At 30.5% G+C, this 27,880-nt stretch overlaps 3 protein-coding genes and 1 long non-coding RNA gene across 5 annotated transcripts in view; 2 read left to right on the forward strand and 2 right to left on the reverse strand.

The window, feature by feature from the left end:
* Positions 1 to 69: 69 nt before the first annotated feature.
* On the forward strand, positions 70 to 15,218 carry LOC141450471 (vesicle-fusing ATPase 1-like). The gene is made up of 15 exons (XM_074120956.1): positions 70 to 221; positions 382 to 470; positions 645 to 783; positions 1,009 to 1,094; positions 2,888 to 3,036; positions 3,300 to 3,438; positions 4,562 to 4,704; positions 4,799 to 4,998; positions 5,163 to 5,498; positions 5,681 to 5,869; positions 6,235 to 6,391; positions 11,387 to 11,520; positions 11,816 to 12,000; positions 13,198 to 13,356; positions 13,487 to 15,218. Exons 1-15 carry the CDS (start codon positions 213 to 215, stop codon positions 13,617 to 13,619), a joined length of 2,247 nt encoding a protein of 748 aa, XP_073977057.1. The 5' UTR covers positions 70 to 212; the 3' UTR covers positions 13,620 to 15,218.
* Positions 15,219 to 15,749: 531 nt separating this feature from the next.
* LOC141450482 (very long chain fatty acid elongase AAEL008004-like) overlaps positions 15,750 to 27,880 on the forward strand; it is a 194,104-nt gene continuing 181,973 nt past the window's right edge. Inside the window, exon 1 of the mRNA XM_074120979.1 lies at positions 15,750 to 15,828. The gene's annotated coding sequence lies outside the window, so the exon portion shown is untranslated. The remainder of the gene's footprint in view (positions 15,829 to 27,880) is intronic.
* LOC141450486 (uncharacterized) lies at positions 19,480 to 20,332 on the reverse strand. The gene is made up of 2 exons (XR_012456122.1): positions 20,267 to 20,332; positions 19,480 to 19,906 (listed from the first exon to the last, which is right to left on the reverse strand). It is a non-coding gene; the product is annotated as an uncharacterized lncRNA (long non-coding RNA).
* LOC141450481 (very long chain fatty acid elongase AAEL008004-like) overlaps positions 22,011 to 27,880 on the reverse strand; it is a 77,830-nt gene continuing 71,960 nt past the window's right edge. For both annotated transcript variants that reach the window (XM_074120977.1, XM_074120976.1), the window contains 5 exons: positions 27,128 to 27,208; positions 25,694 to 25,750; positions 24,517 to 24,622; positions 23,678 to 23,814; positions 22,011 to 23,507 (listed from right to left, as the gene is read on the reverse strand). In XM_074120977.1, coding sequence (XP_073977078.1) covers positions 23,331 to 23,507; positions 23,678 to 23,814; positions 24,517 to 24,622; positions 25,694 to 25,750; positions 27,128 to 27,208 — 558 coding nt within the window. In that variant the 3' untranslated portion in view covers positions 22,011 to 23,330. The remainder of the gene's footprint in view (positions 23,508 to 23,677; positions 23,815 to 24,516; positions 24,623 to 25,693; positions 25,751 to 27,127; positions 27,209 to 27,880) is intronic.

Consider the following 27,880-nt stretch of genomic DNA (forward strand, 5'->3'; position numbering starts at 1 on the left):
GAAACATAATTGCTACTGAACACTTTTCAATAAAATTGAAAGTAATGTTTGCAATTATATTTTAAATATAAACTGTATTCATTTAAATTTATTTTTTATAAATTTTTAGTAATAGAATTTTATTGAATTTATCATCAGCTGACCTGCATTGCAGTTCAGTTTTTGAAGTCTTAAGTCCATCCATTTAGGGATAAAATTAAGTACAAGCCGTTATGGCACTAGTAAGTACTCGTAAATAATGTTTTCATGTATATGTGGAATTCTATTTATTTAAGATTTTTCTCTTTTAAATATTTGTTTTCACAAATAAAGAACTGTTTGATCTTTATGAGTATTAGGCTGAACCCGTTCTTACGATAATCGAGATTATGCATTTTTCAGACTTTAAAAGCCTCGAAATGTCCAACAGACGAATTGTCACATGTAAATTGTGCAGTCGGCAGCAAGGACGATTTCTCACCAGACGTAAAGTAAGAAGAAAGCGCTTACAATTTATGCTTTAAATGTGGTACATTTACAGTTTTTGAGTTGAATGCATGATCCGACCTGCATAAATAAGTGCCGTAAAATCAATATTAAAATTAAATTCCTTGTAAAGTTTTTCTCGATGATCTCTAGATTGTGTCCTACTTTGTTCTTTGTAGGTATGTGGAAGTATGCACTGCACCAAGTACATCATTTGTATTTAAACTTTGTCTGCATCCAGCTATTCAGAAAGGCAGTATCGGTTTTAATACCGTGGGAAGACGATGGGCTGTTCTGTCTCTCGGGCAGGACATCAAGGTTTGCTGAATTCTTTACATACATTGTTTTGCTTGTCAAGAGTTCTGACCTCTTTGAGTTAAGATAGTATTGCTGCTGTTTATATTAATATTATATTATATATATATACTTTTCATTTTTACTAGTTTTTTTACTTATGTTTATTGGGGTAGTAATAAAAAAAAATATATGTATTTTGTTAAGGGTATATTGTGAAAGAACAATCTGAAATTATTTCATTTATAGGTGAAGCCGTTTTATTTTTCTCCCACGGCAACATCACAGTGTCTATGCTCTATGACCCTAGAAGCAGATTATATTCGAAAAAAAATGTAAGTCTATATATGTACAGGTCTAAATTTAAGTCTACGTAAGCCTAGTATTCCGAAGATTCTGCAATCAAACTTCTTCTTTCTTATTTTTTTTACAGACTAATCTTAATTAATCTTGAAATTAATATTCCAGTTTGTTAATGAAGTTATAGAGCGCCACTTCTTATGGGATTTTGGCGTCTTTGCGGATATCCGAGCCTTATTTCATTAACTTGACTGACAATCTCAGGAACTAATCGCCGCTAACAATGACTCACTCTTATGCATGCAATTTTTAGAGCACTGCACTTCTAGTAGAGCAACAGTAAACGCGAGGAAAGTTTTTAGGTTGGAGTGTACATGACTCAATAAACATTGTTTTCCTTCGTCTACACACCTGGAAAGTTGAAGGTTATTTTTCGTCATTTATTAATGGTCATACACCTTCTTAAGAGTTACTGTCATATGTAAAGAAAAATTAGCCCAAAATATATTATTTTAAACATCCCTCAGCAATTCTTAATCTGTTTTTTGCAATTTTGTTTTCTTCCTTCGGCCATTTTCATGTGCTCCTAACTCTAAACTCATAACTATTCCTAAGCCTCCTAAAGAAACAGTAATAAACGGATCAATTGACTGGGACGAATTTCTGTATCTATTCGATAATAACTTAGAACTCATCTTGCCACACAAGCGCCAGAAGCATACGAAGTAGTAACTAACATCCACCCCAAAATTAATAAATCATTTCATATGGAACATAAATTCAATCCAGAACTTAAAAATTTTCCTCCCACAGCACATTCGGATATTGATATCACAAATAAAGACGCGCTAGAACACACCAGCAAAGACGAGATACCTCTTCCTAAACGTAATTACAACATACTATCAACTAGATAGTTCTGCAAAAGTTGCGTGTGAGACGAGAATAGCTTACAGAATACTGCTCACTCATTCTTTTTAGTATCGACTAAAATAATCCTTTCATTTAAAAGTCTCTCTCATCTATTCCGCCGAAATGGGTTAGTCGTATAAGATGTGGAAGAAGTCTAGCTCTTTGCAGAACATCTTTCTTCGCCCTTTGTCTACATCCCTATATCTACGATTTTCAACACAACGAACGGGTGTTAAAGGACCGTGATGTTCCTCGCCAGTTTTGAACTCCAACTTGAGCTTTTTGTCCCTCAATGTTTTATTATTATTATTATTATTTTTTAAAAGATTTTTATGGTTGTTCAATTATTAAATGTAATAATTATTGAAAACTGATCCTCTTGATAAATTCCATAATCTGGCCATAGACAATTTTACAAAGGCCACATGTCATACAAAAATGTGTTACAACTCATATGACTTTCTCTTTACAAAGGCCATTCCTAACAGAAATATAGTACTTTAGAGGAAACCTAACTAGCACTTCTCTCAAAAGTACTATTAATCAAGTTATCCGGACAAAATGTTACAAACAAAAATTATAGATCTACACATTTATAATTATTTCACTATCGTTAAAGAAAATAGTTTAAAGATCGGTGCCGTTTTTGAGAAAATTTTGAAAAACAGTAAAGTGGAACTTCTGGATCACCGGTCTTGACCTAGACCTTACATGGCGTCCTCTACTGTCACTTAAACGTAATATGAAATTTGACCTCCCAGCAATATTTCGTTTTTGAGATAAGGTGGATAGCCAGTTAAGTAGCGTTTCAAATATTTCTTTAGAAAAAGAGAATTTTTGGCAATTTTTCTGTAATTTAATAATAAAAGTATATATTTTATAATCTGTCATAAAATTGTTGCACATTTTTTCACAGATCAAATCCACAAGAACCTTATGACACAGATCAAATGGCTCAGCAGTTTCTTTTGCAGTTTTCAGGACATCCATTCACTGTGGGCCAAGAAATAGCATTCAACTTTATGGAAAAAGAAATATTGCTACTTAAAGTAGTAATTTTGGAAGGTCAGTAAGCTTTAATTTTTTTTAATCGACTAAGATGACACTAACTTAATTTAATCTAAGATCACTAATACTAAGTTATTTAGTGCTTAATAGCTAGTACATTTGTTTACTTTTTGTTACTGTTACTTGTTTTTTAAGTTAGGTTCTTATTTAGAAAATTCAGGAAATTCGTGTTTTAACTAAATTCTTTTTTAGAAAGTAATAAGTGGCCTCATTGCATAGTCCAGGAAAATAAATAAATAAATAAAGTCTCTTATTTGCAGCTGCTGATATTAATGCTATTAAAGCCGGACAGGATGCTAAGCCTGTTCAAACGAAGTTGGGACGTTGCCTTGGAGATACTGTTATAATTTTCAACAAAAAAGAAAATTCTTTGCTAAATCTCGTCGGAAAAAGTAAAGGGTAAGATAAAAATATAGTTCTGTTAATAATAATGTTATTGGATTGGACATTGGATTCCCACGCGGAGGTCCCGGGTTCGAATCCAGCGGCTGGCCCTTAGATTTTCTTTTCTTAGGGAATTCTTACAGCTCACTGTCCAGTGATGGACAGTCTTTTGTAACGAGAGAACACTGTCTGGAGGCCGGCAGTGCACTGAAAAAAGCTCCGGGCGCCAATAATCTCAGATGTTGACGCGCCTTAAATCATTTTTTAAAAAAATAATAATGTTGATCCTTTATATATCGTACATAAGAAAAACTAACTTTTTACTTAGTGGAAATTGCTTTGCTAACACCCGGATGGAAAAGCTACATAGCAAAAATATATTTTTAAAAAAAGTTTAGAAAGAATGAAAGAAAATTAGATAATTCCATGATTAAGGAACAATAACAATATCTTTACGCTTTTCATTTGGATTTTTGAACTTATTTAATGCCCATAATAATCTGAGGTCATTAACACTAATAACCAAAGATTTAAACATAAATGAAAAAATATCCAAAAAATTTAATCAGTTTAGAAGATTAAAAAATTAATATAAATTAAAACCATAAAAGTAAAAAAAATATTAATCGAAGATATTATTTTTTATAAGGGGTTTTAAGCAATTTTTTACCCTTCTTAATTTAATATCTTGTACGCCAGTCTTTCCTAGTAAAAACATTATAGTGCGAATTGCCCCGTGGAACTGTACATTGTAATAGCGAGGGTCCAGAACTACCTATGAACTAAAATCGAAGCCATTTAGGTCGGCTTGCGTGAAAGTGGAAAATGCACTATTTTTTAAGAACTCAAATTTTTATCGCCGTGCTTCTCCAATCAAGGCTTACTATTCAGCCGGAATAGTAGTGCCTTAAGTCTAATAAAAAGACAGCTAAGTTCTTTCCAGTTTAGTATTATCTTTATGATGTTGGCTGAAATGAAAGTTGTAGTCAGCTTTCTTTTTCACAAGTGGCTTGTAGAGAAAAAAAATTCGGTGCTCTACGTCCTCAGACAAATATTTTTCACTAAGTAAACATTCATTAGATAATGATTAATTCAATATATGCTTCCGGGTTTAAATGTTTATTAACTGACATTTCAGGAAGGAAGCTCGAATTTCAATCATCAATCCAGATTGGGATTTCGGTAAGATGGGAATTGGTGGATTAGATACTGAATTTAATGCTATATTTAGGCGAGCTTTCGCATCTAGAGTTTTCCCACCTGAGGTTGTCGAACAATTAGGTAAGTGCAACAATAAATTCTGTTTGTTATAACTAGATTATTACATTTAGTGCTCACAGAAATTAAGTGCATAATTATTTTTGTCTTATTTTAGGATGCAAGCATGTTAAGGGCATTCTCTTATTTGGCCCTCCGGGGACTGGGAAAACGCTAATGGCCCGTCAAATTGGAAAAATGTTGAACGCTAGAGAACCGAAGATTGTAAATGGACCTCAGATCTTGGACAAATATGTGGGTGAATCAGAAGCAAATATTAGAAGACTATTTGCTGACGCAGAAGAAGAACAAAAGAGAGTAAGAAAACATTTGATAAGACTAAAAGATTTTAATATAAAAACATAAATAAGATTATATTTGTGAATATATTCTGTAAATGAGTATTTGGTTGATTAATAAGAAAAGAAAAGTAATAGTTGATACTATTATAGTTTAAATGTGTCATGCATTTTTGTTCACAGTTAGGATCTAATTCTGGCCTGCACATAATAATCTTAGATGAAATGGACGCCATCTGTAAAGCTAGAGGTTCTGTTGGCGGCAATACAGGAGTACACGACACCGTTGTAAATCAGCTTTTGGCTAAGATTGATGGCGTTGACCAGTTAAACAATATATTAATAATTGGTATGACAAATCGAAGAGATATGATCGACGAAGCATTACTACGACCAGGAAGATTAGAGGTGCAGATGGAAATAGGTCTTCCAAATGAACATGGCCGTGTGCAGATCCTAAAAATCCATACGGCAAAAATGTACGACTTTGACAAAATTGCGGGTGACGTCGATATTAAAGTAAATTAAGTTTTTAAAATAGAAATAATTACGAAACAAATAACAATGTTGCGTTTTAGTGAAACAGATAGTAGAGGCTTGTTTAAAAATTGTCTTACACTTGATTTCATTAAAGCATGCGTCTTTAAAACTACCAGAAGTATTCAAATTGGTAAATTCACATTATTTTTTTATGACCATAGGAGTTGGCAGCTCTTACCAAAAACTTCAGCGGAGCTGAACTAGAAGGCCTTGTAAGGGCAGCTCAGTCAACTGCAATGAATCGTCTTATTAAGGCTGCGAGCAAAGTTGAAGTAGATCCAGAAGCCATGAAGAAACTTCGAATTGAAAGAGCTGATTTTTTGCACGCTCTAGAAAATGATATTAAACCCGTAGGTTGAATTTTTAATTTTATTTTTAATTTGATTGGTGTGTTGGATTGAGTGGTCAGGGATTAGAAGATTAAAATCAGGGCATCATTATTATTTTTAATAATTAAGGCGGGTCAACAGCTGAGGCCATTGGTCTCTGGAGCCTTCCCAGTCACGATTTTGTAGAGGACACTATTAACGAGAACATTATCCATTTCCGGGTAGTAAGCTGAAGGGGTTCCTAATCGCGCCGACACTGATCTATCCCATCCTCTTTCAAGTCATGAAAAAAATGTAAATTATGTGTCACACTATACCTATTGTCAAGATTCTGTCAAAAAAAAGAAGAAAAAAAAAGTAGTTTATGATAACTTTATTATTTCCAGGCATTTGGTACTGCTGCAGAAGCGTTGGATCATTTCCTCGTGAGAGGCATCGTCAATTGGGGTCATCCAGTTGCGGGTATATTGGAAGATGGGAGATTGCTGTGCCAGCAGGCACGATCTACGGAAGCTTCTGGACTTGTTTCTGTCCTTCTAGAAGGTTCGGAAAACATAAATCTGTATTTGGAAAATAAGAGATGGTGTTTAATAGATATAAATGGCTTTTATTTTTTATATTTTAGACTTGAAATTTTAAAGATCATTTAATAATTTAATTTTCATACCATTATTTTTCAATATTATTTTTATTGATTTTTTTTTCATTTTTTAATACAAAATGTAACAAATCGCCGATCTAAACTTCATTAGCTTCTCTAGAATGATGTTCGGCAACCAGGACGATTCAAGGATTTTTTGTCACATCGTATTTTTTTGTATTATATTTTTTATTTTTGCATCGTAATTTTGAAATACGAATTTATCGGTATCGAAATCGGTACATTAGATTTGTGTAGAGAATGAAGTTTCTGAGAGACTGCTCCAATTGTCGGAATCTGTAAATAAATGTGGAGAACATGTCTCTGCTCAACATAAACCGGTCATAATGAAAAAACCTGCATTGTCATCTCCATCATATTATGGTGGATAATATTTTAACTATAACTGCCCAAGTGAAGCAAGACATCAAGAAGACCATGATGCAGTTTGCCGAATATTTTGCTCCAGAGTTATTTCAGACAAGTGACCGACTGTCTGCATCATCATTGTTTAATTTCAATCTCTACACCCGGTTATCTTTCACATAGTAATTATCCAAGATGGGCGTCAACATCTGAAATGATAGGAGAATTACTTGATGTATACTTGTTCCTCTAGTCCCTGTGAAACAAATCAATAAAGAGCTAAGTATCCCCGTAATAAACAAATTGTTAATAGAAATCTCTAAAGTTTCTTAATTCATTAAAACTTCTAAAAATAAGAACAGAAACAGTCTTGGCTTCGCAAGCGTCTTCGACACCGTTCCAAGTCAGATTAAAGTTAGGATTTTCCATTTCATTTTGGGCTATCCACATAATTAATTTTACTGAGGGACAGGTAAAAACTTTAAAAAAAACATTTTATTATGACAAATTATACTTTTCAGATAATAGACTGATCTCCCTCTTTACCTAATTTTATTGTAATTTAAAACGCGCATAAAACAAAGTTGTTTACCTGATTTAAACATAAATTGAAACTAACCAATACTTTGAATGAAGAAAAAGCTTCACGATCATTGTTTGATACAATTTAATAACTTTATCAGCGTAACTATTGTATCTCTGTACATTGTAATAAAGAAGAGAAATTATTTAGTGTAGATGTTGCTAACGCACGGGGACTAGTAAACTACCTTTAATTGTTGTTTTGTTTCCTATTACTTATTAGATCAGTATTGAGCGTTTTCTTATAAAATTTTTATTTTATTTAATGTTTTTTAGAACTATTACACTTAGTTTTTTCATTTACGATACAGGTCTGGTAATTTAATTGACTTATTTTAAATGCATATCACCGCACGCTACTAGAATATAGAGGTTTAAAATTCTAGACAGTAATTAATGAATAAATATTTAAATGACGCAGTAAACGAATTTTCACAAATTAAGGAAATAAGGGCTCTACATTACCTCAAGGAAATAGATCGTGGTTTATAATAAAAAGCTGGTTTATTAGTGAAATCTCTACAAGAATAAGTGCAATTACAGTACTCGTTTACCTCTAAAATTATACATAATTGCAGCTTCGTAGCAGCACTTTTGTAGGAGATATAAGGTGATAAACTTTAGGAGATTTACGTTTCCTTCATATTTCGGATAGCTGTATTACCTGTAATAATAAGGGAAGGGATTAGCTATGCGGATAGCGTACTGGACTCCCACACGGAGGTCCCGGGTTCGAGTCCAGCTGCTGACCCTTAGATTTTCTCTTCCTAGGAGATTCTTACAGCTCACTGTCCGGTGATGGACAGTGTTGTCTGTAACGAGAGAACACTGTCCGGAGGCCGGCAGTGCACTGAAAAAAGCTCCGGGCGCCAATAACCTTAGATGTTGACATATAATGATAAAAAAAATAATAATAATAACAATAATTGTAATAATTAATGTGTATTCAGAAAAACAATACGTATCACAATAAAAAAAAAAAATATTTCTTGCATCAAATCCGCGAGCAGAATTGCAAAAAGTATTAATCATAATTAAATTTTATAGGCGCCACAGTAGCCGAGCGGTTAGAGGCGAGACCTGCGAAGCTAATTTGCATTGTGGTACTGGGTTCGATTCCCGATCTAGAGGCCTTGGATTTTATTTAATGATTAATAGAAGAAATTTACAGCTACCGTGGCTTGTAAAAGTATGTTTGCTATTCACCTAATTGGTAGTTGGACGTTAAGCCCCGCCTGAAAAATAATTAAATTTTCTAACTAACACAGTACAGAAGGCATATTTTAAATATTTACATAATGCTTGCCAATCTAAACCATTCAAATAACTATGAAGTTTACTTTCAATTGCATTTTCTGTACCTTTCCTTTCATTGCCTTTGGTTTTTCATCTGTCTCAATACAACTTCAGCAACTTATCTAAATTTGTTTCCCATTCAGAAGTTATGTCAGAAGATCAGAAGTTAGTTCTTGTTATCTGATAAATAAATTTGATAATGGCAACATAATTTATTATATACGATTCAAACTCATATATTTTCTTATTTATAATTTCTTTAGCAATTATATTTGGCAGTCTAAATTCAGGCAGTTATAAAATTTTTAAAATGTATTTAAGAAATAATTTTAAAGAATACAGATAAATATTATTAATTCCAATTTCCAAATTTATAATATAATTAGGGCTAATACATGGTAAATTAAACAGCTTTTTAAAGAAGAATATTTGGAGTTATTCAACACACTCAAACTTTTTAAAACCCCAAATTTGAGCAGTATAACACATTATTGTTCTGGTTGTTGAATAGAATATCTTGTACTTAGTTGATAGCGGTATTTTCGGATTTGACAAAACATTTTTCCGAGCACAATTAATCCCAGATTTAGGTGCGCTAAGTTTTTCTTTTAAATGAACATCGAATGCTAAGAAGGGAGTTAAATGCACACGTAAATATTTATATTTATCCACAATTTCTATCTGCTTATTACTTCCAAGTAGCCACCTATCTTTACACGGCCTCCTTCCTCTTTTATTCTTGCAGATCTTAATTTTCTATTTATCTAAATTGATTACTGAACCCCATGTATTGCAATAATCACACAAAGAATTAATCAAATTTTTGCAGGATGTCCGGTCTGTATGCTAACCAGCACTATGTCATCTGCAAAAATTAGTATTATTGACAGTTATTCCTCCTCCTAATTCATCAACCAGATCATTTATTTACACAGAAAATGAACAGGGGAAAGGGGGAAACATTGTTTCAGGCCACTTGGCGTGTTGAAGAATTCGGACATTCCGGTAGAGCTCAAAACTGCCGCTCGCGTATCCTGGTATAAACTTTTATTTATATTAATATAATTTGTATGACACGCCATATTTTGAAAGTTCTAATATTAAACGTTAATTAAGATTCAATTGGATTCGAACCCAATACCACAATACAACTTACAGTTAATTAAACCCATGATTAAAATACTAAAGGATAGAAAATAGCTTCTTCTAATCTAAATGTTTTCCCCCTGTTATTGGAGAACGCGTCAGCGTGTGCGGCTTTCCGTCAGCGTATGAAGCTTGTAACGGTTGTGTGTAAGCGTGAGGCGGGTATGAGGTAGCGCTCGGGGCCCCCCCCTAAAAATATAAAAATAAAATTCTAAATTTTCCAATATTCCTCTTCAAAAAATCTTATTTATTTCTGTATTTATACAAAGTTGCATCTTACAGAAAGAGTTAGCTTTTTACTGTACTATAAGAATTAAGATTTAAAAATAATTGAAATAAACTAACTTACACAGAAATTAAACGTAATACAACTGCAGGTGAATTTAAAAAGAAAATGACACTCAATAGTATATAAACTGTTTTTTTTTGCTCATATTCGAAAGTAAACAAACTGTTAACTCAGGAAAATAACATTAACATATAATAGTAAATAGGAATCTAGGCAGTACAAAATCATAAATTGTAGCAAAGTACTACGCTTATTAAAGTATTGCTTTAGTAAAACAATTATACACGTTAAATACTTGAACTTTGTTTGTACATACAAGTATGTTTGTTAAAGAAGTATCTGACTGACTATTAAGGTATCTATTTCTATATAAACTGTAGAAGGGGCATTTTAAAAATATGTGTTCGAGAGATTCCTCGCTTGCTCTACATAATTTACAAGTTTCAGATAGTTCAACGCTAAAGCTTATCTTAAAAAATCTTATGTACAAGTGGGTATTAATTTATTTTGGCTTCGCATCCTAGTGTTCCCTCTTATCATTTTGATATGTCATGAAATATTAATTTCATAAAGATGTTTATTATAAAACGTTCGTTCAAGTTTCATCCATTCAATAGCCCATATTTGTATCCAATTACAAGGGAACCAGCCGTTATCACTTAGGGTGGCAGCCTGATTTATGTGTCGTATACGTTAATGGCTGAATTTCGATTTACGAAACAAAAAAGAGACTGATCCCTAAATAATCTTTCCAAACAGATTCAAATAGAACTCTTTTTTCTAAAAAAACAAGTTAGGGATCATTCATCTTCTTTTATTGATGCTCTTATCTTGAGAAAAAAGTAGGCTGACGATGTAAATATCTGAGCGATGATAATTCTAGCCGTTTTGAAAATGATTAAGCAAAGATACATTTTTCAATAGTTATTTGCAGAAAACACTCTAAAATTGCTTTTTTTATTTTTACTGCTTCTAGCATTTCCTTGTTTTAATATCCGCATTTTGATGTGTTTAACCATCAAACAAAGGTGAACCTGAGAGTTCCCTTTTGTTTTGGTTAATGCACCAGATATGATTCTTTTTTAAAATAGGTTAATCTAGAATGAAAAATTAAGAACGTTCAATTATCACAGAAAACTGATATTCTTAATTATTATTTTTATCTATTAATTATATTGCTATGTATTGTTTGATTGATAAGAATCCATTCGTGTTGTAGGTCCTCCAAACGCAGGAAAAACAGCTCTAGCAGCTATGCTTGCAAAAAATTCCGATTTTCCTTTTGTTAAAGTTTGTTCACCAGAAGACATGGTTGGATTTACAGAACAGGCCAAATGTATGTCGATCAGGAAGGTAATAATTTTTCTAAATTTCTTACTTACATTAATTCGTAATTACTTAGCTTTCATATACATATATTTATTTATGTTTTTAAAATTCAGGCAAAACCTTAATACTTTATTAAGGAGCTGGTAAAACAAAGTAAAAACCATATAAACTTGTAAATTATTTTAAAGAATACTATATATGATAGTCCTTACATTGGCCAAAATAATGGGCTTCTTCTATTTTCTATTTTCAGATACACTTATTTTGTTTATTCTACTTTGTATCTGTAATATTGTAGTGGATCTTATTACCTGTGTAGGTGTTCGATGACGCGTACAGATCTCACTTAAGTTGCATATTGGTCGACAACATTGAAAGACTTTTGGATTATGGACCTATAGGACCAAGATACTCTAATCTTACTCTACAAGCTTTGCTAGTATTGCTGAAAAAGCAACCTCCACGAGGAAGAAAACTTCTTATTCTTTGCACTACTAGTCGCAGGTAAGAACGTTATGTTTCAGCCGACATTTTTGAATGAATATATAGATTTATATCTACTTTTCCTTAATTATCCTTTATTATTTATTATTTTTGAATTTGACTTGAGAAATACAACCATAAAAAATAATGAAGCAATATCATTGAACGTAAAATTGTAGTACTAGCACTGAAAGCAGCTTATAGGCTGTCCTACAAGTAAAACTAGCTTACAAAAAATAAAAAGGGGGAAGAGGAATTACAGTATTTTGAGAGCTTAGGAATGTTATGCGTGGAATGATATCCAGTAAGTCAGCTTTAGAACTGATTGTTTTATTCATTTTAATGTATGGCCTTATGCCATTGGGATGATAGATCTTAACTACCGCATAATAAGAACGTGATCGAAGCGCATACTTGTCTCCAAAATTAGTACTTGGGGCTAAAGTTACTATGAGCTTTCAATTAGGCTGAAATTCGATTTTCTTTCAGACTAAAATTCAGCCATTTTAATGTTTGCCCAGGTTCCTGAGGTACAAGAGAGTGGGGGCAGAAGATTAGTCGGATAATCTACCTTTAAAGACATGGTGGACGGTCTTAGCTGATCAAAATGTTGAACGGAGAAAAAAAACATTATCATGGTTTGTGGCCATGTAAATTTAATCATTTGGGTAGGGTCGAAGCCTTACACTTTCATCATTTTCATTTTCAAATCACGACGGGGATAGATCAACTCTTTCTCTTATTTTATTTGGATGTGACTGTGACGATTAATCAGAATAAAGAGCTAAATAAAGTTAAATTCAAAGAATAATTTGGAATGTAGTTAAAATAACATTCCTACTTATTACTATATATGAAGGTGTAATACACATTTTATCAAAAAATTTATTATGAATGAAATGGTCAGTGACGTCTAATAAATTCTAAACACTATTAATGAAAATCTAATGCAGCTAAATTACTTGAAAGATATAAATTCATTTAAAATTTGAATCTAAAACGTAAGCTTTTTCAAACGTTCTAAATGGTTGAAACCACTAACTGAAGTATGAATGAAATATTGGTTACTTGCTGATTTGTGTACCTTTAATCGTTTAATCAACCCTTATACTTAACTTTTTAAACTATACATTTTTGTTTAGGATTATAATAAAGTTATGTGTCTTAACATGTATTTGAATAATAAAGTCATTGGTCATGCGTTTGTTTTCTAAATAGGCAAGTACTTGAAGATATGGAAATGCTTTCCGGTTTCACTGCAGTATTGCATGTCCCTAATCTTAACCGGCCAGAACATCTCATAGCAGTACTTGAAGAAAGTGATGCTTTTGGGAAGCGAGAAATCGCTCAGATAGCTAAAAAGATTCAAGGACAAAAGTCAGTAGAAACTTTTTGTTGTTTACTAACAATTAGGTTCCATGAATTTAATATTTTATTATTTATTTAAATGTTTTCAATTATTATTTTGGGTATTAGATTAATTCATATTTAAAAATGCAATTTTCAGAGTTTTCATTGGTATTAAAAAACTATTGGCGCTAATCGACATGGCGAGGCAGACAGATGAAGATATGCGAGTAATCAAATTCTTGACTAAAATGGAAGAAGAAGGAGCACTTGGTGAGACAAGCTGCCGTTAAGACGAATCTGTTTTCCCATATTTGTTATTCGATAACTCTGGGATGAAAGAGCCATTTAATAGTCTGTTTCTAATAAATCCCAAAAGTAGATCTAAAATGTACACTCTTGCTAGTCAAATTTACTATCGTCTTAAACAAAAAAATGCCTCTTAGTTATTTACCTGTATTTGGATGGTCATAAGTCCCTTCGCATATCTCAACTCCATCTTCCCATTGTTATTAATCTAATGTTCTATCCTACATGTGTGACATGTAGAGCAAATAAAATTTAACCTAAAAATCAAATGAAGCGTTTATGCAATAAGATTAAAGAAAAACACCAGTAACTTTTCTTTTTTTTTAAATAAATTATGTGTTGTTCGTTATTAATTTGTAATATGACTGCAGGAGGCAAGAAATATTTATAAATTCTCTATTACATTCGTTCAGTATTTTTAAATTTTGAGTTTTATCTAGGAGTTACCAAATATTGTAAATTATTTGACAAACTAATTTATTTATATCATTTATTTATTTTAGTAGAGAATTGTTGTTTATATTGTGCACATTTTAATTCGTTGAAAGAACCAGATGTTAAAACTTTACTTATTAAATACTTTTTTTAATGTTTTGTATCTGAATAGCATTTTATTTAAACTGAAGACTTTAATTTCTATTTTAGTATTGAAGTTTTTACTCAGTATAATAACTAAATGGAATAGTTAAATGATTGAACATTGGAATATTTAAGACATTTTTTAATAGCTTTTTAAAACTTCATAGAGCATCAAGTATAAGTAGAGCTCAGTGATGTAAATTTCCAATTCATTGATCTGCAAAGTTGTAGATTTTTATTAGTGAAACTACAACGAATAAAATACTAATTAATTATTTATTCATTGTAGAGTTATTCTATTCGTTATGGTATAGCTTTTGTTCTATGATATTAGTTGTCATGTAAGTACATGGCGGACGGGCTGTGCATAACTTATGTAGCAAAAGCAAGTCTTCATATGGTATTTTTTCTTGTTTAGAATAAACTATATTCGATATTTGTGTTTAAATTCCACACAAAATGCACTATAAAATACAAATTAAGTTCACCTAGTCCTATTTATTAAATTCTGCAGGGATTTTACACATTCCAAAAAAAAGGAAGCGAGCAAAAAAGCAGTTTCAAATATATTGTTTGTATAAGATAAATCTTATTTGTATTGTTGTAAAGATTTGCAGGCAAATTATTATATTAAAATACAGCTTTAATGCAACTTTGCATTTTTTACATAGCAGCAATATGTAGTAGCTTCATATTTCCATGACAAATTTTTATAACTTTTCTTGGTATTTGTAGTTTCCATGATAAAATACTGTACTAAATTAAAATGCAAATAAAAAAAGCACTGTAACACGTTGAATTGAAATGATTCATTCAATATATTTGTGATGTATCTTTGTGTATTCAAACAATGGCGAAAGACTTAACAGTTTATGTATTTGTAGGAAAAAGCAATAAAAATAATCTATAAGAGGAAGTAAAAACCTCTTTAATATTGTTATTTAGAGTTCTGCATTCCATGTATGTAAATTTGTTTCAAATTAAAAATTGAAAAAGTTGTTGAACGTTGCTGTTTCATTTCAAATACATTTTTATTACTGAAAGCTGCACTTTATTTAATGACAGTTCGCGCGAATAATTACAAAATCAAAGTTGAAATTAAGCCAAACACAGAAAATACGTGTCATTAAATACCTTCGCTTCAAAAGCGTTTTATTTATTTTCTATAAGTTGAGAATACTAAACTTGAAGATATAAAATGAATGGGAAGTTCTTTAAGTAGAGATGATTAGGATTTTGATCGCTTCTGACTTTGCAACTGAAAAAATGATTATTATCCCTAAAATGAATAATAACTTCGGCCAAATAAATGTTATTATGCTAACGTGAGTAAATTATTCCATTTAAAGATTCAGTGACTTCTATTTGGGGCTTGAGAAGTAATTAATAGTTACGTTTCACCGAATGTGAGTTGGCATCGAATAACATAGAGAAGTCAGTTTTTCCGCCCTGTAAGAAGCAAACTGGTACATATACGTTATGAATGGCACCGCCCATCGTTGGTGTCCAGTATTGATCAAGTTAGTAGGTATAGTACGTGTTATATAGTAAGGTTGAAAACTTACTACCTTTTATTCTGAACATAAATAATAAGGATATAATATTTAAAATGAGGTAAGTTTTAAATCAATAATCTATAAATATACTTCTCTGTGCACTATGTAGAGGACCCATTTCCAGCGTCGGTGACATATTTCCTAAAATTTAAAATTGACAATTTAAAAATAAAGGAGGTAATTTTAATGTTGTATTCTCAACAAAGTTCATTTAAATAAAATCTGACTTGGCTAAGTAACAAGGAAGTGTTGTGTTATGTTTTAAAAGTGAAGTGAAACCAACCAGGTTCACCAAATTCTTAGAAAATAAATGCCAATTAATATGCACTGTTCCTAAATATAATGTTGGAAGCGGGCGAGTCGTTGGATATAACTCTAGCTTTTTGAATTAGGTGCATTTAATTTAAAAGTTAGAAAATTACATAGATAATTTGGTAAAATACTGAGCTTTCAGAATATTTGAAAATTACTCTTTTGAAGAACGGTCTTCACTATCCTTTATTTAACATTAAACATTGAGGAAGAATGAGGATTTATGAGTATAAATTTCTGGAAATACTCTTACCCTTTTGTAAGTTTTTCGCTATCATAATAAAAACATTTAAGCTAAAACAGCTGCTTCTGTACAAGTTAACTTGAAAAAGTGTATTGGGAAATGAAGTCCCTAATTGCTTTTCTGTGTGTAAAATTGAAAAAAATAGTAGGATTGAAAAATATATTAAAATAAAATACTAAGGATTATTATTTCTGAAGACAATCGGTACGTTATTGACTGCATACTCTTGAAATTCCGTGCACATTGTACACATACAGGTATAATCAGGGGTGTCCAACCCGCGGCCCGCGAGATTTATCTCAATTTTATAAAATTTGTTCATTTTTACCAAATGAAACTGGGTTGACTTGCAATGTAATGATGAACTAAAACACATTTTTGAAACATCAGAATCAAAAATAGATTTTTATAACACTTACGTCACAAAAACAAATTTAGCTAATTTGAGAAATCTGGCACGAAAAATTGTAAGCGTATTTGAATCAATTTTCTCCTGCGAATCGTTTTTTCGAAAATGAAATTTACCCACCATAAAGTTATACAGTCAACTTTCCGAAAATACGTACAATTATAGTTCTCGTATACCTCTACAATTGTGTAGAATTGCAGCTTTCTAGCTGTATCTATGAAGGAGATATAAGGTGACAAAGTTTGGGAGCTTTATATTTCCTTCATATTTCTAATACCTGTACCTCCTGTCCTATTGGGGTAAACCGGATGAAAACCAGCAACATCAATTGTGTTGTGCTAAAACGCGCATTGAAAGCTACTTGCAAGAGATAAGAGAATGAGTTGAGAAATAAATATCTCACTAATTAAATAAATTATTATTTGACTATCTCATATTTGTGATTATTATATTAACTATGTTTGTACGTATGAATAATAATTGAAAAAATAATAATAATTCTGTTTTGAATTTTCTCTTCAAAACGTTTTTGTAGTGGGCTCAATTTAATAGATATACATGTAATTTTATTAACGGCCTGCAGGCTTATAATGATTTTCCTAACTGGCCCAAAAGACATTTGGGTTGGCTACCTCTTGCCTAAATATTTTATTTGAAATCTTTTTGAGGAAAATCCGATTAAAGGACTCGGGGAAGAGTGAGTGCATGTTTTTTCTTTAAAGTAATTTGTGTATAATATATTATCTCTTTCTTATTTATTATAAAGGTGGATTAAATGTATTTCTGAACTTCCGAGTAAAAAAAAATATCCAATTCTGTGACAGACATCTTGTTACAGTACTCTAATAATGTACGACGGACACCAACCTTATATGTTATGCTTCTTATTTCTGCAAACCTCCACATTTGGTTTCAGTGGTTCGATTTAATATTCGGCGCTTCATTTCCATCGTTTTCTTTCTCTTCTGGCTTATCAACTGTTCCTACAAAGGTTACCTCCTATGGCCCCTGAGGCAATGTGAGTTTACTTTCACGGAGAAACGGCAAGAAACACGTCTTTTTATTTAATAAACATTTATCATTTGATCAAAACCGACAAGCCACCCAAAGCAGAGTTAAAAACTTTTGTAGTGGATGGATGTCACTGGAAACAACCAATAGACATATCTGTAGACAAATAACGATGCTGTAATTCTAAAGCTGGAAAAGTTTTAACATCATGATTTTGTTGGACGTCGAACTAAGTATTGAATCCTGCTGCATACCCTACTTATAATTTGACCGTAATACGATGTGCTACCTTGGAAATTTAAAATTTTAACTAGCAGGGAAAGGCAAGTTTTTTAATTTGTAAAGATTTCCTCTTATCCTAATTTACTGAATTTTGTATACCCAAGCTCTTTCGAAAGCTTTTTTAATTAAGACTAAATAGCACAAGTAGGGGACAACTTTCTTTGATATCTGATTTTTATGAATTGCGTAAGGTGCAAAGCTTGCGCTGTGGTGTGGATAATCTTCTGAATCCGGTTTGCTGGTATGATAGAACACTAAAAGTTTGTTTTTTTAATGCTTGTAAAAGTCGGTATTTAAGCGACAAGCGAAAATGTTGAGTAAGCTTCTTATTTTTCATAAGGACCGGAATTATTTCCATTTTCTTCCAATCACTAGCAGGATATGTAATGCAAACTTGATTAAAAATGCCACGTTTGTCTTCTTTATTCTGTTCCTCGTTAAAAAAAATTAAATAAAATAATAAAACCAATTATTTAAAATAAAAAAACAAGTAAAAATGATTTTATTATAAATAAAATTAGATACATCTTAAAATTGTCAAAAAATGATTGTCTAAAACTATGTACAGTATACATGTATTTAAGATGTTTTATACAAAATTGTAGCTAAAGACAGCGCCCGTCGAAACAGCCGAATAAAAAATTGTGTAAATAAACGAAAAATATAAAATAACAATTCATTAAAGAGACACTTTAAATAATAGTCCCTCTTCCTATACCTTCCTAAAATAATTTCTCACGGCAAAAAAATTATTTTAAAAATTATAGCTTTCTTAATGTGTAGTTAAAACACTAAATTTAAGAAATAAATAAGTGATTTACGATTAAATCGCGGAAAACTGAAAATATCTTCAGAGAATTCACATTCGGAATTGTGATAGCAACATAACTAAATCTCGTTGATAGGTGGCAAGACCGATTATTAAACTGAACGGCACTTTAAAGAGTAGCCTATCCCAACCCTCTCCAATAAATACATTCAATGCATAAAACAAAATCAAATAAATGTTATAGATCTACATCTATCAGTATCTAATCAATTACATAGACTGAAATGAATTTTTCTGCTGCAGAGTTTTTTTAAAATAAAATAATTAAAAAAACTGTTTGGATAAAGAAATATTTAATTAATGAATAAATGATACTCCACAGGTATGAATTAGTGAGTTTAAATAAAAAACATGATTCACTCAAATAAAGTCATACTTGTAGGATAAAGAAAGAATTTCATATTATTTTTTTCAAATGAATGTTTTCAAAAAGATTTTTACTTTCCCTTAAAGCATGCTAAATTTTATTTAGTATAAGCAAATAATTTTTATTTTAATTGTTTTTGGAAAAATTAATTTTTAGATGGATCTACAGGATTCCTGAGCTAGATGCTTTCTAGGGTTATTTCAATTTAAATTTAAATTAACTGTTATGCGTTCCTCTTAAAGCAAAAGAAAAACATCAGTTTTTAAATATGTAATTAATTACTTTTACATACATATGTATTGAAGAATGATTTTTTTAATAATTTATCTAAGTTAGTGCATTATTTTAGCAAATTACTTATGCAAACACATATAAAGTGCAAAAAAATAAAAATGTGTGAAAAAGAGTTAATATGCTTCACTGATTGGCATCATTCTCTTCTATAGCATTTTGTGCTGTCTCTTTTGATGCTGCTTGTTCTTTCATAGCTTCCTTACGACCATTTTCAAAGCAAACACAGTGCACAAGAGGAACCAAGTTATGGTTACATTTCTTACACCCATGATTCTTTTCTGACAATTTTGCATTTAGGTATCTTAAATATTGACATTGATGTACAAATTTTCTGCAACATAGTTGTCTTAGATAACATCTCCTTGAGCACTGTCTTATGCATTCCATTCTAGAAAAAAAAAGAAGAAGAAAAAATAAATTAGATGCTTCTAGAAAAAAGCCCTGAAATAAATTTCTTTATCGTCTATTGCTGAAGCATTTTAAGTGGAAAATAAAATCCACATAAATTATTTTACGAAAAGTCATTTATAGTTTTCTGTTTAAAGCAGAAGGTCGAACTGAAAGTATACTTAATATTGTCTTTAACTACAAAAATTAAAGTTTACATTCATTTGAGTAGAAATTACCTAATCAGTTTTTAAATATAGTTAAATATGTATATTTATACTGATGTACAAGTTATAAATTTGCTCCTATTTTTATCCAAATTACTAACTAAAAAAGAACTTATATATCTAAATAAATTTACCTTCAATGGTGCAGGTTGCAGCAAGGCAAGTGAAAATTAGCAGCTTCGACTGGAATCTGCTTTTATATTATAATTTTGTTAAATGCTTACTCTTGTTTAAAATAATAATAACTCAAAAAAATCACGTTTTTGATAAGGCAGGTTTATGTTATCATTCGTACACTACAAGAATTCTCTTTGATGATTAGTCTTGTTACACTTTGTGTTCTACTTAATTAATTAAGTAACTAAATAATTTCTAATACAAGTTGCTACGGATGGTTTTTAATGATTCCTTTGTTTTTGTTTTTTATTTTAATTGATTATTCTCATTTGTACTTCCTCTTATTGCTCTTGCTTTCATCAGTTATAACGCGTTTGTAGCGAACAATTATTTATATTTACATTGTGTATTTAGGTTGATCAGAAATTAGTAAAATGAGTGCACGTTTATGGTTCCTAGAAAAACTGAATGAAACTTACTAACTACATATCTTGCTTTGTTATTGAACTGCTAATTTAACGATCCAAATTAGGTGACAGGGAGATATGATAAAGATATGATATGATAAAAGGATGTTCTTCATCGAAGAAATGATAAGCATAGGATTTGGGATTGGAACTTAGGTAACAATACCCAAAAAGATTGCCGAAATAAAATGTAAATATTTTAAAAAAACATAATAAATTCAAATAGCTGATGTAAAAAATCACAGGACCTTCTACAAATCTCATGATTTTTGTTTTTTTAACTACGAATGCCTTATATATATGTTTACAATAACAAAAAGATATCTCAGATATCGGCCACAGATCCTCTGGAATCAATTTCAAGAACTGCATTCAAACAAAGATGATAGGGAATATCAGACTAGAAATTGTACGAGTGAATCACACTTTCGTGCATGCGATTTACTTCAAATTGGAAATTTTTGTGACGGATGCTATTCTTACTATTGAATAGGTAAATGTAACATCGTACAATTTTAGTGAAAGGGTCTTTAAAAAGAAACTCATCTCCAGTTTATTTCGCCCTTTAGATATTTACAGCTTTTTTACCATTGATGATTTTTCAATAAAAGAGGAATCAGCTAATTGGCTCATTAGATTCCCACGCGGAGATTTTGGGTTTGAATCCAGTTACCAGCCCTTTGATTTCTTCTTCCCAGTGCTTCTTCACAGGGCTTTTTTGTAACGATAGAACATTGTGCAGAGACCAGTGAACTGAAAAAAACTCTGGGCGCCATTGACCACAGGATTGCGACTTAAATTAAAAAAAAATATATATATTTAGTTGAAGTGTTTGCTTAAATTGGATAGGTAATATCAGCCCCTTTTCTACTGAAATTGACGGTCAGCTAGTACATATTACACATTTCTTTCATACAATAGTGTAACTAACCTGGGAATTAGGGCACTTCTTGCCACGCCAAGTTGGTCATTTGGCCCACCTTGTACGGCTAGCTATTGTAGGTAGAAACTTTTTTTTTATAGTAATAATTGAATCAAATAAGGCAAGAAAATTTAGCCCACCTAGTATTTCAATACTTCTTAGATTTGCGGTCCTAGACTCTAATCGCTCGGCCATTGCAGCACAAACACAGACCGTTTTCTAAAAACCTGCACTACTTAATCATCCTTAAGGGTAAAAAGAAGAAATCATTTTTGCTGTATAAAAATTTGTTTATTTATATTGACATTTATGTACAGAAAGAATTTTATATTCAGTTCAATTTAATTTTCTTTTGAAATTGTAGATTTAACAAAAAAATTCAGATTCTTTTTATTTTTCAGATTTATTTATTTTTTTTTTTTCAGATTATTATTGAATAATTTCAGCTTTTTTGCCGAAAATCCTCAGTTCTGCATCCTTTTTTTCGTTTCTTCAAAATGTGTATTAATTGCTAGATAGTTTTACAAATAAAAGTTAATAAACAATGTTCATCAAGTAACTAAGTCTCTACGTTATTTATAAATAAATTATGGCCTCCTTATTTTTGTATTACTTATAAAACAAAAAAATGATTAAAAGAAGTAATAGATACAATGGCATAAATATTTTGTTAGAAGAGAAAAATAAAGGAATAATTTAAACTTTTCTGGTCAGAAAAATCAGTTTACAGTTTACAGTTTTTTAAAATCACTTTCTAATAATTGTAATAGTGAAACACAGAGTATTCACACATAACGTAAACGTATTTACATCATATAATATAGTATAAAAAAAACTATTAACAGTACATAAATGGGAAATTAAAAACAAAAAATAAATTTATATAATTTCAGCACAGAATAATTAAAAGAAAAAAGAGTAATTTATAATAAATTTAAACATGTCTTGATTTTTCATTGTACTTTGCTTTCAACTGAAGCAATTTTGTTTATTATACATATTATTATTGTACATTATATTATTTCGTATTCCTAATTGGCTGAAATGCAAATACTAACTTATTGCATGGTACACATTTTGTGTGTTAACGGTGGATTAGTTTAAATAAAGAAATACAAACCAACATACCATTTATGATTTTACATCATAATTATTTATTACATTGGACTCATTTGTTGAATGAACATGGTTAAACTGTGAGCCTTTTAAAACAGGATACAATATAAATTGTAATAAATTGGTAACCAATATATGTATACTATTACGGATGCAGCAGCCAACCAAAAAGTTTTCAATAGATTGAAGATGTAATAAATAAATAAATAAATACGTTATATTTATCTACCAAAATTGGTATATAAAATAAATACAAATATAGACTTCCTTTAATTGAAATCAGATGTGAACATTTTTGAATGGTGCTTTAAGAAATAATCGCAAGAATTTTACTATGGTTATTGTACAGCTTTCAATTTCTGACAGTTTCGAGTGTGTCTTTTAAATAAAAATCTAATCACTTTTCAGTAAAACTTAACGGTAGGATTCTGTCCATCCGCTAAGAAGTATTTGGCATATACAGTTGTATTATTTACAAAGTATTTACATACAAAATTATCTGTAGTGGTGGTGGGATAGGTAACAAACCTTTAGTAAAAGGTGTTTCTTCTCAATTTCACCGCAACAGACATGTCGTCATTCTAATTTTTTTTGATTGGCTTTAGATCTTGAATATGCTTTTTGATAAAAGTCAAAGAATAATCCAAAAAATATTATAGAATGTACCAATAAGAAGGCTGCAATTAATTTGGGATAACCGCAATCAAAAATTAGCACTTGAGCAGAGTGGAAAAATACCAAAGTGAACTGGGCCTGAAAAATTTATAAATGCAAATCACACAGGTGAAAATGCAATAAATTTATTATATTATACACATTATTATCTTAATATAATTATTGGGTTCTTCAAACTGTTTTGATTCCAACTGTTTATTAATTATTATTTAAATTCAAATAACTGTTATTTTACAATATGAACTAACCAGTTGTAGGGTGGTAAGATGCTGTTTCCACCATAAATATTTTTGGTACTGAGGACCCATGGCAGACAACATGTAGTATGTATACATAATGATATGCACAAGATTATTCACTAAGTTGGAGAACGTCCCATGACCTCCTAATTTACAAAAAAAGGTTTACCAAGCACTGTAGAAACAATCTAATTACAAAACTACAGGAATTTTAATAAGTACAAAACGTATACTGATATACGAATAATAATTTGATAAAATTATTAAACCTCCTAAAATTTTGGAGAAAATAGTGCATAATTTAAATTTTATTAAATTATTTATGTTGGGATTGCCTACTATTTCCATACAAACAAGTTAAATCGAGAAAAAAGTTACAGAATTGATATAATTTGCAATAATTTCTGCCTTGTTACATTTAAATAGGTAATCATCACTCATATTCACTATTTTCACTGATAACAGACATTCATCAATGCACCAATACTATAAATAAATAGATCATTTAGGCTGCAGTAGATTAAAGAACCGCTTACAATCTACACGGCCACTTGGTTGCAGTTATCTACATTTGTGTGACTCAAGCTTTCTTTAGCAATAAAGGCTGAAATTATTATTTAGAACAATTTTCATATATTAAGTACGAAAATAAAATTTTCTGTTTTTTAGTATGTAAACGGCAGCAAATAAGATCAATTATTATTATTTTTTAAAAAATGTCTCTCACTTAATTTGTTGTTAGAAACTTATAATTAGTCTCTCAATTCGTATTCCACACAGGCAGGATATAAAGTTTTATACACCTTGAGTGCGGCTCCATTCTAAAATTATTGTAAAAATTAACTTACCCGCTAGAAATTTGACGCAAACCCATGTTTCCAGTGGCGTTAAAGAGTGATGATAAAGATGCAATAAAGTAATTTGATTATCTTTTTTTCTCAAAACGAAAAAAATCTGTAAAATTGCAACAAATAAAGAATCAGTAGAAGACACTAGTAACTTTTTAATTCAATCACAAGATATTAAGATTTGTGTTATTGTATGTCATCACATTTATTGTAATAAACTATAATGTTACATTCTTGCATATTCACTCATTCATTCTTGATAATGTTAATAAGTAACTTGTTAATATTTTGAAGTTGATAAAATGGGCCAATTAGATCAGGTAGGGACAAGAATTTTGAAGAAGTTTTGTAAGAAAATTAAAATCTGAATTCATTTTAATAATTTTGGTTAGATAAATAAATTAGGTAGAATGGAATATTCATAGGGCATAAATAGTCTAGTTAGCTCTAAGCTTAGGTACGAGAGTTGCCATCTTGAGGGCAAAACTGTTTCGCGCTACCAAATAATAATAAAAAATGTTTTAAATTTAACTTATTTGATGAAGGAAATTCAGTTAATGCTGGTTAAAACTGAAATCCCTCAAAAGTAGCACTGGAGAAGCAGAATTTAGTCTTTGATCAGAATTCTTTGGTGATAACCGTTTCTTTCTTTTGAGTTTTAGTCGTTCAAGGAGGAGCTATATTTTCGCATGAAATTGGTACAAAAGAAGTATGTTAAAAGTACCTTAGCTGACGTTTCCTAGGCGAGAAAAAGATTTAAAAAATGAGGTGATTTGCACAATCAAGAAAAGGAAATTGAAATATTTCGGAAATGTCAAGTGTTTGTTTTATAATGCAGTATATGGTGCAAGAGAAAAATCTATGAAAGGGGCAGCTATAAAATCTATGGGTGGAGAGAGCATTTAGGAAAGATTAATATTCAAACCAACGCTGCTGCCAGAAATGATGTTTTATGCACCAATTTACACTTATTAAGCCAGAGTGAACTGTTTTAAGAAAGATAACATATTCCTAGCTAATCTTCTGATGACTCATTTCTGCCTAGTGTCTTGTTTTCTATACAAAAAGCTTTAAGAAAAGTTATAAATCAAAATAATGTTATCAGTGAAAATGCAAAAAACAAAAAAGAAGGAAAACAATTAAATTTATTATAGTCAGTTCAAATTGAAAACATTACCGTATCCATAAATTCGGTCAACTTTGATATATAATACCACCAACAAAGATTCGCCATCTGCAAAATACAAATATTTGTTAGTACAAATACATTACTGGTTTCCCATTCGTCAGGTCTTAATTACAAAAAAAAAAACTTTTTTGTACAGAAAGATTTTAAAAAATAAAATGTCAATAATGTCGGTCATAAAACATAGTTGGCTTAAGATGATGCGAAACAATGAAAAACAAAGAATGAAGTCATTTTTAAATGAAGCTAAAGGTAAAAAAAATTATTAAGGGAAATAAAGGTCCATTGGTTGTTATCAAAACCCTAATCAATTAATGATTGATTATGGTTTTCTTATATTTATTAATGCAGAAGAAACCTTATTTCAGTTAGTATGAATCTATGGAAGCAATTAATAGTTCTAAGTACATCATTAAATTTGTGAACATAAACATTTCACTAATTTTTAAGATTTTTATGCCAGTTGAAATAAGTCCTCTTCAAGTGTAAACAAATTTTGTAAATACACTGATTTTTAATTATTTCTATGCAAAATACAATTTAAATTTGTTTAACTAAGTTTTGCTCCGTAGGTATTTGATGTAGTTTAAAACAACACAATAAAAAAATTTCCCAATAAAAACCCATAAAATGGATAGTTTTTCCCACTTAAACTCATGTCTTCTTTGATGATAATGTAAAAAAAAAAAATTAAAAATTTGAAAAATAGCTATTTTATTGAGAAACAGATAAAAGAAAATTGAGGGTCACATTCACCTTATTGTTCCTCTATTTTCCATGTTTGGTTAAAATAGCTGTCAATTATGATTCCTAAAACGGTTGTGAAACTATCAGTTCCTTATAGGAATTTCAACATCTAATGCATTTTTCTGAATTGTAAATCGGACAAACTAAAAAATACTAGCTTGCATCACAAACTTAATTGAAACTTAGAATTTGGTACGGAATAAACGATCTTAGGACCAAATTTAATTAGTAAAATTACACAATTTGTGATATCTTTTTGCAACTGGACGTGATCAGTAAACTTTACTTAAATGAACGATTTGTTATATAAATTAAACGGCCATCCATCATGTTATGAATGCAACATGTTCAGCTATTTAAAAGTGAATGATTTTCATATTGGATTAAATTAATTATTTTCATTTATTTGAGAAGGTTGTAGCTGCTTCTCCAGTCCATAAACCAGAAATCATAAAATAATAAACTAATAATGAAACTATTCTTCATCTTTGTATATTCTTTGATTTACATTTCCTTATACTTTCATTTTTTATTTGTATCATACATTTCCTTCTAAGTATATGGTAATAAAATTTTGAATACTTTAAAAGAAAATTAAAGCTTTTTGAAATGCTTTAAAGACTTTTTATAAATATATAAAAGTTAAACATGAATTAAGCACATGAATGGATTACATACCCTAAGTGCAGTAGGATTGTGAGAATAGTCAACAGGTTGACACCTGTAACTGTAATCCAACAACCAGCCGCTCATCAGATGCTGCAAGACAAATTTTATAATTAATTTTCCTATTTAACTAAATAAACATCTCACAAAAGAACTTAATCTACTTTAAGGCTGTTTACGAAGCTTGTATAATTATAATAATTGCACTGTTATTCATCATGTCACTCAGAACAATAGTTCAAAACCAGAAGTAGCGGTTAAAGCTACAATTAAAGATCCAGTTTAATAGATTTTATTAATAAAATTAATGATCACCTTTCCTTTGCGAGTTATGGTTAGATGGAATCGGGATTCAACTAATAGTTTCACTGTAATTTTGTACAAAAAGAGACAATATTTAGTCGGCTCTCTGTTTTGTCCCTTGATATATGGAACCTTTTTGATTATTTAAATCATGCACTTAAAAAGATACCAACGAACACATTCACTCGAGCTAGGATTGATCGGTTAATATACCTTCTATACATAGCTAAAAAACAAAACTAGAATTTATATTAAAAGTAAAAGCCGTTCTTTTCAAATCTCAACTTCTAATTATTAAAGTTAACGACAGCTGCACAACTTTAGCGCAGATTTAATTGAATTTATTAATGGGGGTTCTAACGACCAAGGCAATAAATGCGCCAGAAATCGTGGTGTAAAAAATCGTATAAACTTGAAACCCATTAAAAAGCTTTAGGCGACATTTAGGCGGAAGCCCCAGAA

The sequence above is a fragment of the Rhodnius prolixus genome, unplaced genomic scaffold (genome assembly GCF_049639745.1).
Source record: "Rhodnius prolixus isolate KJV_2025 unplaced genomic scaffold, Rpr scaffold_2, whole genome shotgun sequence".
In the NCBI taxonomy this organism is placed as follows: Eukaryota; Metazoa; Arthropoda; class Insecta; order Hemiptera; family Reduviidae; genus Rhodnius; species Rhodnius prolixus.

Coding starts and splice junctions, on each gene's coding strand:
- LOC141450471 (XM_074120956.1), top strand. Junction 471..644: donor GATTTCTCACCAGACGTAAA/GTAAGAAGAAAG, acceptor TGTTCTTTGTAG/GTATGTGGAAGTATGCACTG. Junction 5,870..6,234: donor TAGAAAATGATATTAAACCC/GTAGGTTGAATT, acceptor TATTATTTCCAG/GCATTTGGTACTGCTGCAGA.